Source organism: Glycine max, chromosome 5, assembly GCF_000004515.6.
Source record: "Glycine max cultivar Williams 82 chromosome 5, Glycine_max_v4.0, whole genome shotgun sequence".
In the NCBI taxonomy this organism is placed as follows: Eukaryota; Viridiplantae; Streptophyta; class Magnoliopsida; order Fabales; family Fabaceae; genus Glycine; species Glycine max.
Window position 1 is genome coordinate 30,019,396 of NC_038241.2, and position 16,052 is coordinate 30,035,447.

General features: G+C 33.7%; 1 protein-coding gene and 1 pseudogene across 1 annotated transcript; one reads left to right on the plus strand and one right to left on the minus strand.

Moving 5' to 3' along the window:
* The first annotated feature begins 7,300 nt into the window (after positions 1 to 7,300).
* LOC121174891 (uncharacterized) lies at positions 7,301 to 8,144 on the plus strand (annotated as a pseudogene).
* Positions 8,145 to 11,201: 3,057 nt separating this feature from the next.
* Positions 11,202 to 13,929, minus strand: LOC100792714 (NAC domain-containing protein 71). The gene is made up of 4 exons (XM_003524668.4): positions 13,154 to 13,929; positions 12,518 to 12,801; positions 12,005 to 12,319; positions 11,202 to 11,909 (listed from the first exon to the last, which is right to left on the minus strand). Exons 1-4 carry the CDS (start codon positions 13,308 to 13,310, stop codon positions 11,628 to 11,630), a joined length of 1,038 nt encoding a protein of 345 aa, XP_003524716.1. The 5' UTR covers positions 13,311 to 13,929; the 3' UTR covers positions 11,202 to 11,627.
* Between the last annotated feature and the right edge of the window lie 2,123 nt (positions 13,930 to 16,052).

Sequence of the window (16,052 nt, forward strand, 5' to 3'; positions counted from 1 at the left end):
TTACATACTTTGTTGTTTTGTTTGAAATTAGTGCAATGAAGAAAATAGCAATAACTGTCCAAGTCAAGCCAGATGGACCTACACCTCGATGGATAGAAGCAAAGGTATGTGTTTATTTCATTAATACGTATTACTCAATAGCAGTATGTCTAACAAAAAATGAGCAAGCTTAATTAGGTATTTTGATGTTGCATTTAGAGTCATGTACAATCAGGAGCCTGTGAGTATGGATATTACGTCATGCATTGGATATGGTGCATAGTCAGTGGCGGTTTGAAGAATGAATGGAACAAGGTATGCATACTATTACAATAAGTAAGGACTTTGATGGTATCAAATCCTACCTCAATGGTTGATGTAGTTAACCAATTTCATTTTTAAAAACTTTTAGTGGTTTTCAGATGGAACACCATTAGACAATGACACCATGACGACACTTCGCAAGAAATGGGCAGCCTATTTTCTAGAAGTTCCAAAGATGGATGTTACACAAATTTAGATGACATAAGCACATTAATGTTTGCAACTAAACATTTTTCATTGTTTTTGTGTGATGAATAATTATTGTCAGCACATTTAGTTGAACATTATTATATGACTGTGTGTTACTTAATTATTTACCTCAGGTCAGCTTTTTGCAATTTTTCCCACTTGCGATTTGTACTTATCCCCATAGGATAGGTGTTTTTGTAGTGCCACAATAATTGACTACAGGTCAGGTCGATGAACATAGCTTGGTACAAAATATATTATTGTTATTTCAGTGACATAGGTGTGTGAAAAGTAGGTTGCTACACAGCAGCAACGCACATGTCTAGCTAACCAATTCACTGTGAGGGGTAAGCAAGTAAGGCATTATGGACAGACTTAATCATGGGGTTCGGAGCTGGTTGAAACCTCATGATGTTGAAACAGATGGGACTTGTGCAGAAAGAAAATTGGAATTTTACCTTCACGGTTGAGTAATAGATTTCTGTATGCAGCATTCAGTGTGTTATGGTGCAGGGAGACAATTTGTTGAATGTTGAATGCACAAGAAGCAGTTCAGGGGCTGGTGGACCTACCAGGCAGCGAGGGAGTGGCAAAGACAGAAGTGCCTGGTCATAGAGTGAAGGAGACACAAAATATTAATATACTTTGCCTCTATAATTGGTGATGTCATATTAGCTGTTGCAACAAAAAGTTCACACATTGTTTTTTTATTATGTGAATATAATTTTTAGCTTAAGTTTTCAATCCCAAATGCAAGAATGAATCACCATGTTTTGGTGTACTGCTCAGAACTGAAATTTGTGTTCATAATGTTGCAGGAACTCCAAGGTTACACAGTTGGTGCAAGACTCATTAGGTACTTATTTCTCTATGCAAAGGAACTTATCTAGGTATGATTGATTTTATTATAATTTTATCCATCTTTTGGTATGGTTGAAGGGAAAATGCAAATGAAATCAAGGCCAAATTTATTGTGGAAGCAGCTAATCACCCGACTGACCCAAAGGCTGATGAGGTTAGTTTACATTTTCTCTTTCCTTCTCTTCTTCAAACAAGAAAGAAGAAATGCACTGTTGTTAACTACCTTCCTAACTTGCAGATTTTGAAGAAGAAAGGGGTTGTCATCCTCCCAGACATATTTGCAAACTCAGGAGGTGTTACAGTTAGCTACTTTGAGTGGGTTCAGGTAACTATTAATTAATTTAATGAAGTACATGATTTGACATAGATAATTTTCACGAAACTAACTAAAGTTTTACATTTATTTAAATAAATCTTTTCTTTATCAGTAACGAACTAACAATCAAATAGATTGAGTTTATATTGTTGTTTGTTTAATTTTCTTTCGGTATAGTTAATGAATAGGTTTTTTATTTTCGATACGAAGTTAATGAATAGGTTAATCACTTAATACAAATTTTCATTTTTACATTTCATCACAATGAAAACATTGCTCAGGCCTCAGGGAATCCAAACCAAAATGAGAGACAAAAAAGTAGCAATACAATTCTTATCATGTTTGTATTGTGATAGGTCCATCCATGGGTCTTTCCTTTTCTCATCCTGTTCTTCATGGGAAAATATTACCTTTAATTAGCTCTGGAGACCAATGCATAACTTCATCAAAGCCCAACAACACATGCACATGAACATACCCATGTATTCGGTGTTGCTCAACTTTGAACCAGAAAAGCAACAGCATCAACCTCAAAACTTGCAAGAACTGCAAAACCCAATTTGACCCTGCACTCAATCACCCTCTTGCTTGTCGATTTCACACTACCCATTTTGGAAGTACCCCCACTTCATTTCTGACTTAGTTCATACTTATTTTGCCCTTGCACTTTGTTGTGGTTTAGCTTTTGATTTTATTTTTTTTAATTTGATAAGAAAAATATATTGTTATGTCCTAGTATCCGAGAACTACGAAGAACTCTAGAAGAAATATTAAGAAAGGAAAAGTTTCTGTTATTGTTGTCTTATCCTTTACATGATACATTCATATATATAGTGCAAGAATGCTAATGTTCGTTATTCTAATTCCTCTTTTGTTCCTATGCAGAAGCAATTACAATAACAAAATAGATTCCAAATGAGGTTACAAATTCCTCCAAATGATGTGATTTGCGCAATTCCCTTTTGGCCCTGAGGTTAGTGTTGGTCTCTCCCTTGTCTGCTTGCAATTCATCTTTGCTCTGCTGCTGCTGCTTCATAACAGATATATTGACTTTTGACATGAAATAATAATCCCTTTAAAAGCCTGCTCAAAGAATGTTCAATGTTGCACTAGAATAATCAACCCCAATTAGACAAAGATATACCACCTATTAACTGTTGTAAGCTGGAGTTATCTGAACATAGCTATGTGTTTGTAGTATTTCAATTCTGTGTCTATTTAAGCTTTTCAAATGTACTTGAATGTGGCCACATCTGTAGAATGTTTTTTTTTATCAATGTTTCATTTGTATGGCTGCTAATTTTCAGAGTTAACTGGTGCTGAATGGGGGTTAAAAGCTAACTTTTGTTGTTGCATGTACTGATAAATCACAAAGGGATATGATAATTATTCTAATGTTATGTTACCTCACGATACCTTGAGCTAACTAGGAATGTCCCTTCTAATTTGTTGCTACACTTTATGCCTCTATTTATAGTAAATAGTCAAAACAAATTTTCTCGGTTGATGCCTCTATCTTGTTTCTTATATGTGCTTTAACTTAAAGTAAGCATGGCATATAAAAATGAAGCAAAGTCATTTCAGATTTCAATAATTACAACTACAAGGAACAGGAGCAACTCTTAATTTATGCAATGACATGTGAAAACCTGCTTTTTTTGGTCCAGATGTAAGGTTCATGTCCAATCTGACATTCTGCAACCTCACCCATGTTCTTTTGCTCACTAACAGCAATGTGCAAACTCTTCAGATAGAAACAACCACATTGTTAAATTACAGGTGGCTATCTTTTGTGACTACCTTACATTTGCTCTTCTTCTTAGTCTTGTATACTATTTACCCATTTGTCCGATGATTAAATTTATCTTCATACTTCTTTTTGCTAGTGTCCTACTAAGGTTGTTAATCTGGTATCTACATGTAACGCATAGCAACCAAAACTTTAAGCTATTGCCTAGTAGCCTGTAAATTTTTGCCTAATACACCTAACATTGGATTTGTCTTAAATTATTTATCCCATATTCACATTGAATTCACAATTCTTTTGTATTTATGTGTATGTAGCCCTAAATTCAATGTTTACTTTGAGACTTATGATGGAGATGCTCCAACTTATTTAGTTAGGGTATCTTTATACAAATGTCTTTCATTATTGTCAGTGCTAGTGTAGCATTGGTCCAGTCCATATACTAATCCTAGCCCAACAAGTGAAGTGGATATAGCTAATTAATGAGTTTAACACTTTCAGTTATTTTGTTTTTGTTTGTTGCTTCACTAGGCCATATAGAAAGAAGATACATAGAAGTGTCGCATAGTGCATCTTGGGCAGAAGTAACGATGATAACATCAGGTTTTGACACAACACAGACATTTTATTTGGATGTTGTTCAGGTAATTCATGCTTGAAACTTTGCCACATTGTGGGTAGTGTTGTTGACATGTTTTCTTTGCCCAGCTATGCCCACTGCCAATTATTATTGAAATGGGAGACTTATGTAATTTTCCTTCCCCTATTGCCAAAAGCTTTGCCTTTAGGTCAGACATTGGAATTAGTCATTTCTCAATTTTGGTCAAGTGACATAAGGAGTCATGAGACCACGACTATGGATTTTGATGTACTTGAATTCTTATTTAGATGAACTTTATTTTATCATTGAAGTTAATTACCTTTATGGGATCAAATCAATGCCATTTTATCAAACTTTTTCTATTTGTTCATATTAACAAATTTCTTTGTATTTTCATTCATTCATTCACTTCATTCATCTTGTTGATCATAAACTTAAGAACCATTACTGAAAGGAAAAAATTTTATATGGCAACATGATAGACTCTTTCCCATAACAAAGGTTTATTGCATAAAGATATGGAAGAGTAACAAGGGATTGCACAGTCTTCTATAAATGAAGAGAACATGGATAAGGGATCTGTCAATGTGACAGCTGGGGGAAGAAAACGGAATCTGTTAAAGGGATTAAAAGGAATGAAGGGATTGGGGTTGGGGTGGTAAACAGGAATTGAGTGCGGCGAGATTAGATATGAGGTTGCAGGTTTGACAAATGACCTATCTTGTCTTTTCCTCTTTGTTATCTGCTATTTCTTTCTCAATTTTCTGCAATTACTTGGTCCAATTCCCTAGTTTGTGTGATTTCAAAAGTAACTTCTATAATAGGGACATGTGTCAAAAGCCTGTAGGAAATTAAAGGAGTTTTTCTCACCATTAGTTGCCCTGAATATGCTACATAACCTTGAATTGATCTTGTGTTCTTCATCACAATCTACCTTTGTTGATTATTCAACTGAATTTTCTTGAGTTGCAGAACTGATGGTGGACGATGTCTTGCTAGTGTATGCAATTGTGGCTTCTGAACTATGTTCTGCTGCATTTGTGGCTTCTAGACTATGTTCTGCTGCATTGGGAACTAATAGTGGAGGATGTCTTGCTAGTGTATGCAATGCATATTTCTCTCTCTCTCTCTCTCTTTGATCTTCCTTTTTTTACTCTTTCATTTTACTTGACTGGTCTCAACTTTACATGTACATGTCTACACTTATAGTTCATTGCATAAATTTTAATTAATTTCCTATCCTCACGTGTTTATTACAGGTATTTGAAGAAACTTTCAATTGTGTAAATAAAAAAATAGCTCCTATTTAAAAAAAAAAGCATTCTACATCGGTTTTGAGGAGACCGATGTAGAATGGTCAGCATTCTAAGACGGTCACGTGTCAAAGACCGTCGTAGAATACAACCCATTCTACATCGGTCCTTCATAACTGACCGTCGTAGAATGCAGTGCATTCTACATCAGTTTGGCATAAGTGACCGTCGTAGAATGGTGAGCATTCTACATCTGTCTCCTCAGACGAGACCGTAGTAAAATATCCAACAATTCTACATCAGTCGTTGACGAGAGACCGTCTTAGATTGCCCAGCATTCTACGACGGTCTTCTACGTAGGACCGATGTAGAATGATGACTATTCTACGACGGTCGCGACTAAAGGACCGATGTAGAATGGTCACCATTTTAAGATGGTCTTTGGCAACTGTCGTTATCTCGCCTTCCCCTTTTTACGATGTTTCCTACGATGACGGTCCTTAATCGATGTCGTATGATCCAATTAACCGATGTAGAATATTCATTATGTAGTATGTTGTCATAGAGGAAGTTGAAGAACTGGGAAGGTTAGCATGCTTCAAAGAATGCATAACCGATGTCAAGATTATTGTGAGTTGTGAGACACAACAAGTTGATGTGTTAAAGGACCATAATAAACCTTCTCGGGATGGCAATGAGAATGACATGAAAGACTCTAAGTTGTATGCTTATAGAAACCTATGTTTATCTTTTTTAATTTTTTTTTTTTACTACTACGCACAAGTTCCAGTTCCTTGCGTGATTGAATAAAACGTGACTTAGTTGTGACTGAGCCAATGTAGCAAGGTTCATGAACTTTCACATTAATATTATTTCCAAAGTTCATCGTACCATTTTATTATTATGATTGTCATCATGTTTTATAAAATATCTTAAATAATATTTGAATTAATGTTGTATTGTAAATTAATATTTTATTTATTTATTTATATAATCAATTAAAATGTGGGTAACAAATGTGGGCATATAGTTTTAAAACTTGAATTGATCCAGCCGGTCCAACCGATTTGCACAAATGGAAAAAGGAGAGGAGGTGTCCTAAAGGGCATTTTTGTCCATTCGAGGTGTTTTAATTTTCCCAGCAAGCAAAAAATGGGGTGCAAGAAGCAATGGCCGAATTCCAAATATAACATTATTTTTCCATTGACCATAAAAGGAAAAAAAAAATAAACAGAACCTTCTTTCTAGCTGGTGATCATTCTGTAAAAAGAGGTCAATCACTGAAAATGTGAGAGGTAAATAGTACACAGATTCACAAAGCTGCCAATTGTTTATTGTCGGTTTTGTTTGAGTCTGGATTGATATTATTTTTACTCCAATAGTAAATCTATTTTGGCTTTATTTCTGAATTTTTTAAGCAAATTCAAATTAAATTAGACCGATTGAAATTAAGTTAGTTTGTCTTAGATAGTCAAATTAACCTGAAAGTTTAAATTTTTTATTGTCTCATTTTTTATTTAAATCTATTTTTTTATTTGTATAAGATACTAGTTCCTTTTTCTCATATGATATAAGATAGTCAACTTAATTCCTATATTATCTATATTCCTTTTCGTTTTTCTTGAATTCAAAGTTCAAACCAATGATGATAATCATTTTTTAATTTGTGTATTTTATATTTGTTTGATCCTAATGAAAGCCTTTACTTATGATATGATCGTACCCAAAATACAAAGGCTAAAATTCACTAATGAAGAATTATCTCTAAATTAATAAGATTCCAACATTCATTTTTAAGCTGAAATAAAGCATTTGACACAATATAAATCTATAAACAAACTGGCCGAATACACGCGACCCAAGTTTTGTGTAGATATGGAGGGGTCCAATAAGAGCCCATGTATGATTTTATTCCAAGAACTTATGGGAAGGGATGCAAGATATTTTGTGACCAAATATGGATAAGGTGATGAACTGCATGTGATTCAAAAGAGGAAGTGCAGGGATAGTGTTTAGTTTGTCATCTGTGGATGGCATATTGCATTCCAAACTCACCATTACTCCAGGGTTGGAAAGACAAGCCCATGTTGCTTATTCGGTTGGAACAATAGGCAAGAATAGAGCTAATGACAAACCTCAACTTCTCTGGTTGACAAAACATTTTTGAGAGGTACTTCTCTCTTTTTCTATCTCTTCAATTTATTAAACTATTTATTATTGTCATCCGTCAATTCAAAAATTAAAAGGGATTTAACTCGATTGATTGAATAAAATACTGAATTGTTATAAACTTTTAGTACCAGTTTTCAATTTCTATTGATAAAATAATCTATCAATTCAAAAAATTTGAGATTTGACATAATTTTGATCAAGGAAGGAGCTTAAATGTTGCTGTAGGGCTACAATTGATGGATTGAGTGCAACCAATTTCCACGAATGCTGTGACTTCAAGGGACCATGTGTGATAATCGGCTACACAATTTGGTGCATTTAACCCTGAAGGGTATAAAAGCACAGATGATCACTAAGACACATTTGATGCCTTCCTATTTTATTGGGTAGACAATGAAACTACTAAACCCATCATTTTGCCCAAGGTTGGTGGAAGTGGTGCAGCCCTCTTTGATTATGCACGCGGGGGGCCATAATTTGGGGAAGATGGGCTTCTCATTGGGCCCCCATTGGCCCCAGTTATGGGTGGCTTTGCTGGGCCTGATACCAATTCTGGCATTGGTGACTTAAGACAAGCCAAGTCTAGATCGGGATTGTCTTATGCCGAGAGGATGGGAAGGAATTATTTTTGGTGATGAGTCAAGGACAACCCTTCGAGAAGTGGAAGTCTTTTGTAGTCCTCAAATTGCAAGCTTATATTAGAATTGCATAAATGAAGTGTTGTAACTCAATTGATTAAGTAAAGTATTTGATTAAGTAAACCTACCATTCTTACTAATTAATGAAAAGTAAAATATTAGAATTGCATTATGGGGGTAACAACCGGGTAAGGAATACTATGCCATATAATACTACATTATTGCCTTTCACGAATGCTGGCCACGTCTATATCGTGTCAAATGTCTATATTGTAATATTTTGTGCGTGAATAACCACTTTACCCACTTAGGCCTTTGATCACATCTTCCACTAGAAAGATTCACAAAGAAATATATACAGTACCAATACCTATATAAATTAACTTCCACTGAGGATGCTTTTCACTCCTTTCGTTTTCAACTACGCCAGTGGAGAATAATGGTTGATGGAATTCTTTTTTAAACAACCAAATAAAAACTTTGCTTAGCGATGAAAAAGCCACATAATTACTTTTAGATTGAATTTTGGAGAACGTAGAAGGGGCCGGGCGGGAGAATCTGTCAAAGCCTTTATCAGATTATAGATCTTTTATGTTTTAAGAGTTTTGGAATTGTTAACCCTTTAAGAAAGTGTTCCTGAAAATCTTCCGAAGATGCTAGGGAGACAATATGCTTACTTCAGAAGAAGGCATAGATGTGTCATGTGTACTTTTGTTTGTATATATACTCCCACAAAAATATTAGTAATTATTTTATCTGTTATTTTATAAAACTAAGAAAGTATTTTTTATAATTTTAATTATCTTTATTTTTAATTAATACTATTTTACTCATTAGAATGAATAAAAACTACTCATGATTTCAAAAGATAACTAATCAGATCACTTATATTTTTTTTAGCATTAACCGGACAAGATCCTAGCCTAACCTTATCATTCTCGAAATTCTTAGAACTGTCTGTTGTTATTATTGGCAAATAGAGGAGTTAGGTGAATAAAGTTTATCATGAGGGCTACAGAGGAAAAATAAGTCTATAAAATTTCTTTTGATAGGAGAACTACACTAAAATACTTACAAGAACACTATAACTCTAAAAGTTTTATTCTTATCAAGTATTCTTTATTCTGCTGCGCGCCTTGTGTGCCTGTAAAGATGTATTTGAAACCTGACAGTGTATTCATCTTAGTATTTTCTTATACCTGGGAAGCTCGTGTGAACAATGAATACTTAATAAATTTCTTAATCGTTGCACAAAAACTTTTTTCCAATGAAAAAAACATTTTAATTAAAATAGAGATAATAGATTGTGGCTTCGTGGAAACTTCGGTGCAACTTCACATGGGTCTTGTGCGTTGAATTGAATTGACAAGCACTGGCAGAAAAGTTTATTTTATTAAGATTCACACCAAAATGTTTTCATTTGATTAAGTTTTTCTTAATTAAGCTTCATATCCCAGCTTATAACAGATTTTCACTAGCAAATGGAGCTTCTTTTTTTGTTTTTTCTTTAGTGGATTTACTTGAACCTCAGAAAATGCAAGCTAAAAGACTGTAACTTATAAGCAGCAAATTTTGTGTAAGTAAGTGGATCAACAGATTCTGACAAGACGATGTTCTTTATATTAAATTATTGGAGGCCTACATGCTTCAACTTCCTCTTCTACAGAATTGTTATGGAAGAAATAGTGCAGAAAGACCTGCTATATAATAATAGGAGAATGTAACATTAGTTCATGGGGTTGATTTAACTTTAAGGATCTAAAATTACGAGTTTTTAGTGAGAAAGAAAATATTTATTATATTAGAATTAAAGACAAAAGTGTGATAAATATTTTCCTTTTCAATAAAAACTTATTAGCTGTTTAAAATCAGTCTTAAGTCCTGATATTAACAAAACCGATAATAACATAGTACTGTGTCTATGTTTGTATACAAATATACTGCTTCTATGATAAGGGTCACTCAAAATTTTATAATCTCAATTGTTCAAATGACTTGGTTATCGATAACCATGTCATTTGAACAATTATGCTTGACAGTTCTTTAAGACAAATTTTGCCTCCACTTAATTGGGATAGCAATTTTAACAATCACGTTTCAGAGTTGAAGTTATGAATGAACAGAGAGAATGATTGGTAAAAATGATAATCACTATCCAGTCTTCTCAATGATCTACAGTTTTACTTATAATAGAATTATTGTAGTGAATGTTACTATTGGTGAATAGTTATGTTAACTGTTAGATTAGCATGTGTCTTTACATAGGCGGTGGCTTCTGAGTGACTAGAGAAAAAGCCAAATGCTATACTGTACAGTCACCTCAATGAACACAACACTTATGTGGTGGGATGGCTGAGCCTAAAAGCAATTCCTCTTAACTCCATTGCTTGAGTGGTAAAGATGGTAGAATTTCTCAATTACCACTAAATGATGGGTTGACATAATTCTTCCTTACTTCCACAAAGTACAATAACAACAACAAAGTCTTATCTCACAAGACGAGATCAATTACATAGATCACACAACGTAACTTAACACAGTTAAGAACCAAAGTTTCAGAAATACAAAGTATTCCAATAAAATGTTCTTTGGCTAAAGCTGCTAATTTATTGACATAGAATCCATTAAAAGGTCATTAAAACCTATCATCCCCCACTAATGCAAAAAGGACAAGCCGACCGTATATTGGATGCTAATCAAAACAACTGTACGGTAAAATGTCTTGTCAAGAATAAATGTAGAACTCCATTTCACCTTTGTTTTTTAAGGAAAAAAACAAAAATGAAATGATCACTATATCTGGCGGCTGTGTTGACTTAAAGGTAAAACAAAGTACTGTTATTCACATGCATAATCTAATTCCTTTTAGTTTTGTCTTCTACTTTCAGATTTTCAAAATTAAGCATCTTTACCATTGTTTGATTGGGATACAAAAGTTCCTTAATCCTGTAATCTTACTGCATTAAATTTTGATATAGAGCAATGTGACTAATAGAATCCATAAGACAAGCATTAGAGAAAAGAAAAAATTCTTGTTGAATATATATATGAAACAGAAAAGGCAAGGAAACCCTGTGTGAACCCAAAACCATAAAGCACTAGATAGTAGGGGGATAAGGAGTTTGAGGCTTTATAAAGTTTTGCTCCATTAATATAACCTTATTTTATACAACCACACATACAGATGGCTGAATGTAAACCAACTCCGGCAATATGGCAATATGGATAAAAGTGATGTTGCCTGGACATTCAACATAACAGCATAAACGATAAACATAATCAAAAGCACTTCAAGCAGAAAATCATTTCTGTCTGCTACACGGCAAGGTGATTCTACTCATTGTTTAGCACTCCAAGACATACATTAAAAGGCGTTGTCTTGGAGATTCCTAATAAAGCCACACCAAGTGAAACTATAGATAACTAGTCCCCAAAGATCAACACCTCTCGTCTCCACTTTTTTTATTTCAAATTAGACCTTGATCGCAGTTTAACACCGTGCATTGCAAGAAAAGTGAGAGAATGATCAGTCTTTTGTTTTCAGATTTTAAAAGAGTTCAGGATATGAGATTGAATTAGTTTGATCATAACCATCATAAGGAACATTCCCATTTCCATAAAAGTCCATGGAATTCCATTGTCTAGAGTATGGTGACATGCAGCCAATTTGACTGAGACTATCAGCAAAATCAACTTCCACATTGAAATTTGAGTAGGACAAACTAGATGAAGTTTCTGGATGCTCCAAAGATTGCCATGGTGCCATCACACTTGGTAAGTCATACCGTGGAAAACATTCAGCCACCGCATTTTGCAATGGAGGGTAGTCCTGCAGTTAGTGAGGGAAAAATGTCAGTAACTTCTCCAAAAGTTACCTATTCTATTCAACCTCATTTTCCATTCTTTCTTCGTACATATATATACCTTTGAAGAATCAAGAATCATATCAGGAGAGATCCAGAAGTTTGAAGGATTGGTTTCCACAGAAGCTTGGTTGTACTCTCCCATTGGAGCCACATTGTACGGAGAAGTTATAGGGCTTGAATAACGGCTCTCTTTATTCAGGTGACTTGCTTGAGAGGAAGCATCACCAGAGTTGCTGAATGGCTCACTAGAGAATTTCACTGAGGTGTCACTCCCATTGATGGAACTGCTTCCAGCCCTTTTGCCCTTGTGTTCTCCCTGTGATACACTTGCCTTCACATTCTTCTTAATAACCCGGCACAGAGCAAAACCACCCTACAATGAACACAAACAAACCAACTTGAGTCTTTTAGTGTTACCCTCAAATTAAGTCCAACTAAGCAAAAATGAATCAAATTTCTTTAGTAAGTTAAAATCAACTTACACACCTCAATATTAATTCAAAGAGGAGAGTTTCTATAAAAGTTAAAGTGCATAAGTTGATTTTAACTCGTGCTTAAATGTAAGTAGTACCTGGAAACATGGTGTGGCTTGGCCAAGATCATCGCAGAGGCGATATTCGTGCATGACCCAATCAGTTCTATCCCCCATAGGTGCCCTACCAAGGTAGAAAACCAGGGTCTTGCGGTACCCTACAGTGGATGGATTAGACTGGCACACCACCTTTCTGTCTTTACCAGTGGCTTTCCAATACCCAGCTTTGGTGGCTCTATTTGTTCTTGATCCATTTGGGTACTTGCGATCCCTTGGACAGAAGAAAAACCATTCCAAATCCCGTTTTGGAAGGAAAGACTTCTCTGCATTTCACACCTCATGAATTAGGCTTCTCAGATTTTCCTTATGAGAAAAAAAAAATGCAACAAATAAATAAAATAAACCATTGCGTTTTGTTTTTTTTTGCCAAAGAAATCCTATTGAATCGGCTTTTACAGCTCAGAATGATTAACCGCTAAAGAAAAAGTGAAGAAAAGAAAAATAGACAAAACAGTAACACACTGCTTTCTTTCTAGCATTCATAAAGTTGCATTTCACACTGGTCTGGTCCATTCACTATGCTAAACCTTGCATCAGAAAGGCTTCCTTTTTACGTGTCTACACATAAAGGGTGCAAAATGAAATGACCAAAAATGTGAAAAAATTGAAGATTACCCGGCAATTCCCACGGATCAAATTTGTAAAAATCAATCACGGGGATAACTTCAAGCTCAATTTCAAGCCCCTCCACTTTTCTCTTAAGGTAGTATCCCACTAATTCTTCATCAGTTGGGTGGAAACGAAATCCTGGTGGTAGTGTTGCCCCTCCCATATTAAAAGAGTCACAAAAAATTTGTGAAGATGATGAAGAAAAAGTAACCAAAGCTATATAGCAAGAGAACAAAAGAAAGTAGTTTCCAGGATATTTTGGAAGGATTAGGATATAATAATTATTGCTAAGTGCCAAGACTATATCTATTAAAGATCTGAAAGATCCAGAAATAGAAGCTTTTGTCTAAAATAGATTTTTTGCCAAATGTCAAGTGACACTTCCACAGGGTGCACCCATTGAATGCAAAGACCATCGTCTTGAAGAAATTTAGAAATCTCTTATGGCACCTATCCCCCTCCAAACCCCACCACCACCCTTTCGTTTCAAAACCTTGAAAAAGGTGGAACAAAAAGAATGAAATTAACTAAGTAGTACCAAGATGTTAAAATAACTGTGACTCAAACTACTTTTGAGCCCAATTAAGTTTGCAAAGAAAAAATGAGAACTTTGTCACAAGTTTCCAAAAGGGTAAGCTAATCAAAGCCCAAATTTTAGAATGAGCAAGTTCAGAACAACACTGACATTGGGTGAGATGTGATGTGAGGTGATGCACTAAGACAAAGTGGTAATGGATATGTTATTTGTTCTTTGAGATGAGGATGATGAGAGAAGGTAGAGTAAAAGCATAAGTCACTAATGGTGTGCTATTTATAGCATTTGAGAAGGGAACCAAAAGTCCAAAATTTAGCACACCGAAAGTTTGAGAATGAGATTACTTGTCTCAAGTGCACCCAAAATTCCAAAGCAAAGTGGCCCACCACTCTAACCAGGTTCACATTCACACTACAAACTATAGTTTACTTCCCGCCAATTCAATTAATTTACCGTTATTTTATGGCTTCCATTTCAATGGGTTTTGGGTCCTTCCCAAGAACTTACTAGTATTCATTCCTTTATATCTTAGTTGAAGAAGAATGGATTTCAATTTCAACACCAAGCAATGTAATGTAATGATTTAGCTTGGCTTAATCAGTAGCAAAAGCAGAGGGGTGTGCCTCTAATTTCATCAAAGTGCGTTTCAATATTCAAAGTATCTTGATTAGTGAGTATATTCAACATTGACCCGTTTAAGCACAACGAAAATGTTGAAACTTGAAAGTACAAAATTATTATCCAGGAGTCTTAAAAGCCACACTCCTGGGAGAATTTCTCCCTCTCTTTTTGGGACTTATAAACATTCTCTCTCTGTTTGAATCTCTGCTTCTTTTTTTCTACAGAAACATATATAAAAGTATGCTTAATGTGGTGCTGATAACGCTATATTTTGCGTAATTTGATAGTGTTTTGAAAGGAAATCAAAAGGTTAAAAGCAATCACCTGTATTAAAGTGATAACAGTGCGAACCTTAGTGTTAGTGCCTATTTTTATTTACCATTGGAGTAAATTAAATAAAATTAATTTTTTAAAAGTTTAGAAAAGATTTGCTTTAAAATATGTGATTTTTATTAGAAAGTGTAAAAATTAATTTTGTAACAATGAAACAAACAAAAGGCTTAAAATTAATTTTTTAAAAGTTTAGAAAAGATTTGCTTTAAAATGTGTTTTTTTTATTAGAAAGTGGAAAAAGTAATTTTGTAACAATGAAACAAACAAAGGCTTAAGCTAACTAATTCTCCTAAATTACTAATTATAATTTCATGTTGTTACATTATTAAAATAGTTTTGCCCCACACATGCATGCAATCCGAGTAAAACTTGTGCAGATGCTTACCCAGAATTTGAGGTGTTCGCCACTGATCGAATAACAACGTGAGGGCGCGCTAAAATTTTAAAAGATAAAAATAAATAAACACTAAACAAATAGCACGTTGCCCAGGTTTATAAATAATTAAAGAAATATTTAAATAAATTATTTATTTGATAAATCAAATTTAAAAATATAATTGTCAATGATATTTTATATCATTTTTTGTTAAAGAAGATAAAAAATTAAGTATAAATTAATATATTTTTTAATTATCAATATATTTATAAGGGGATATTTCAAAATTAAAGGTTAACCACTCAACTAAAGTTAATTAATGTGAAAATAAAAGTATGTGTTGTATATAAATTTTAAAAGAACAATATAAGAATAAAGTGAAATGAATATAATAAAACAATCAACAAAATATATTTAATGAAAGAAAAATAGTCAATCATAATGGTAAAACACATAAAAATGATATGAATAAAACATCAAAAATTGTTGCTTTTTGTATTTATTTTCTATTACTCATGATCTGTCGTTGAATTTTGTTTTCTTTGGTGTGCTCTTTTTTAAACTTTTTGTGAAATTGAATAAACTTTATTTGATGATGAAGATGCATTTTTTTGACTTCTTGGATGCTTATAGCTTTGAGCTTTTACTTATGACATATTATTTTTTCACATTTCTCTTTAATGGACTTTCTTCTTCTTTTGATGATGAAAATACATCTTTTGACTTCTTAGATAATTGTAGTTTTGGATTTTGACATATGACAGTTTGTTTATTCGTCTTTTTTTCTTAATAGACTTTGAGATTTGATAAATTTCTTTATTAGATGATGAAAATCACCTTTTGAATTGTTAGATGCTTGTAACTTTGGACTTTGACTTATCATTAGTTCTTATCTCACTCATTTGATGATATTTGTTGTGGTAAAGTAGACTCCTTTTTTATTAAAAATATTAATTAGTGGACAAAACTATTAATATTTTGTACAAGAAGTAAAAATGTAAATAAATTATAGATATGGTTACCTTTTAATTTCTTTGAGG

Bases quoted from the DNA above. Each gene is read 5' to 3' on its own strand.
- LOC100792714 (XM_003524668.4), bottom strand. From the start codon at position 13,310: ATGGGAGGGGCAACACTACCACCAGGATTTCGTTTCCACCCAACTGAT. The intron at 12,320-12,517 runs GTACTACTTACA...TGTTCATTGTAG, and splicing joins AAGCCACACCATGTTTCCAG to GGTGGTTTTGCTCTGTGCCG. The intron at 11,910-12,004 runs GTATATATATGT...CACTAACTGCAG, and splicing joins TGATTCTTGATTCTTCAAAG to GACTACCCTCCATTGCAAAA.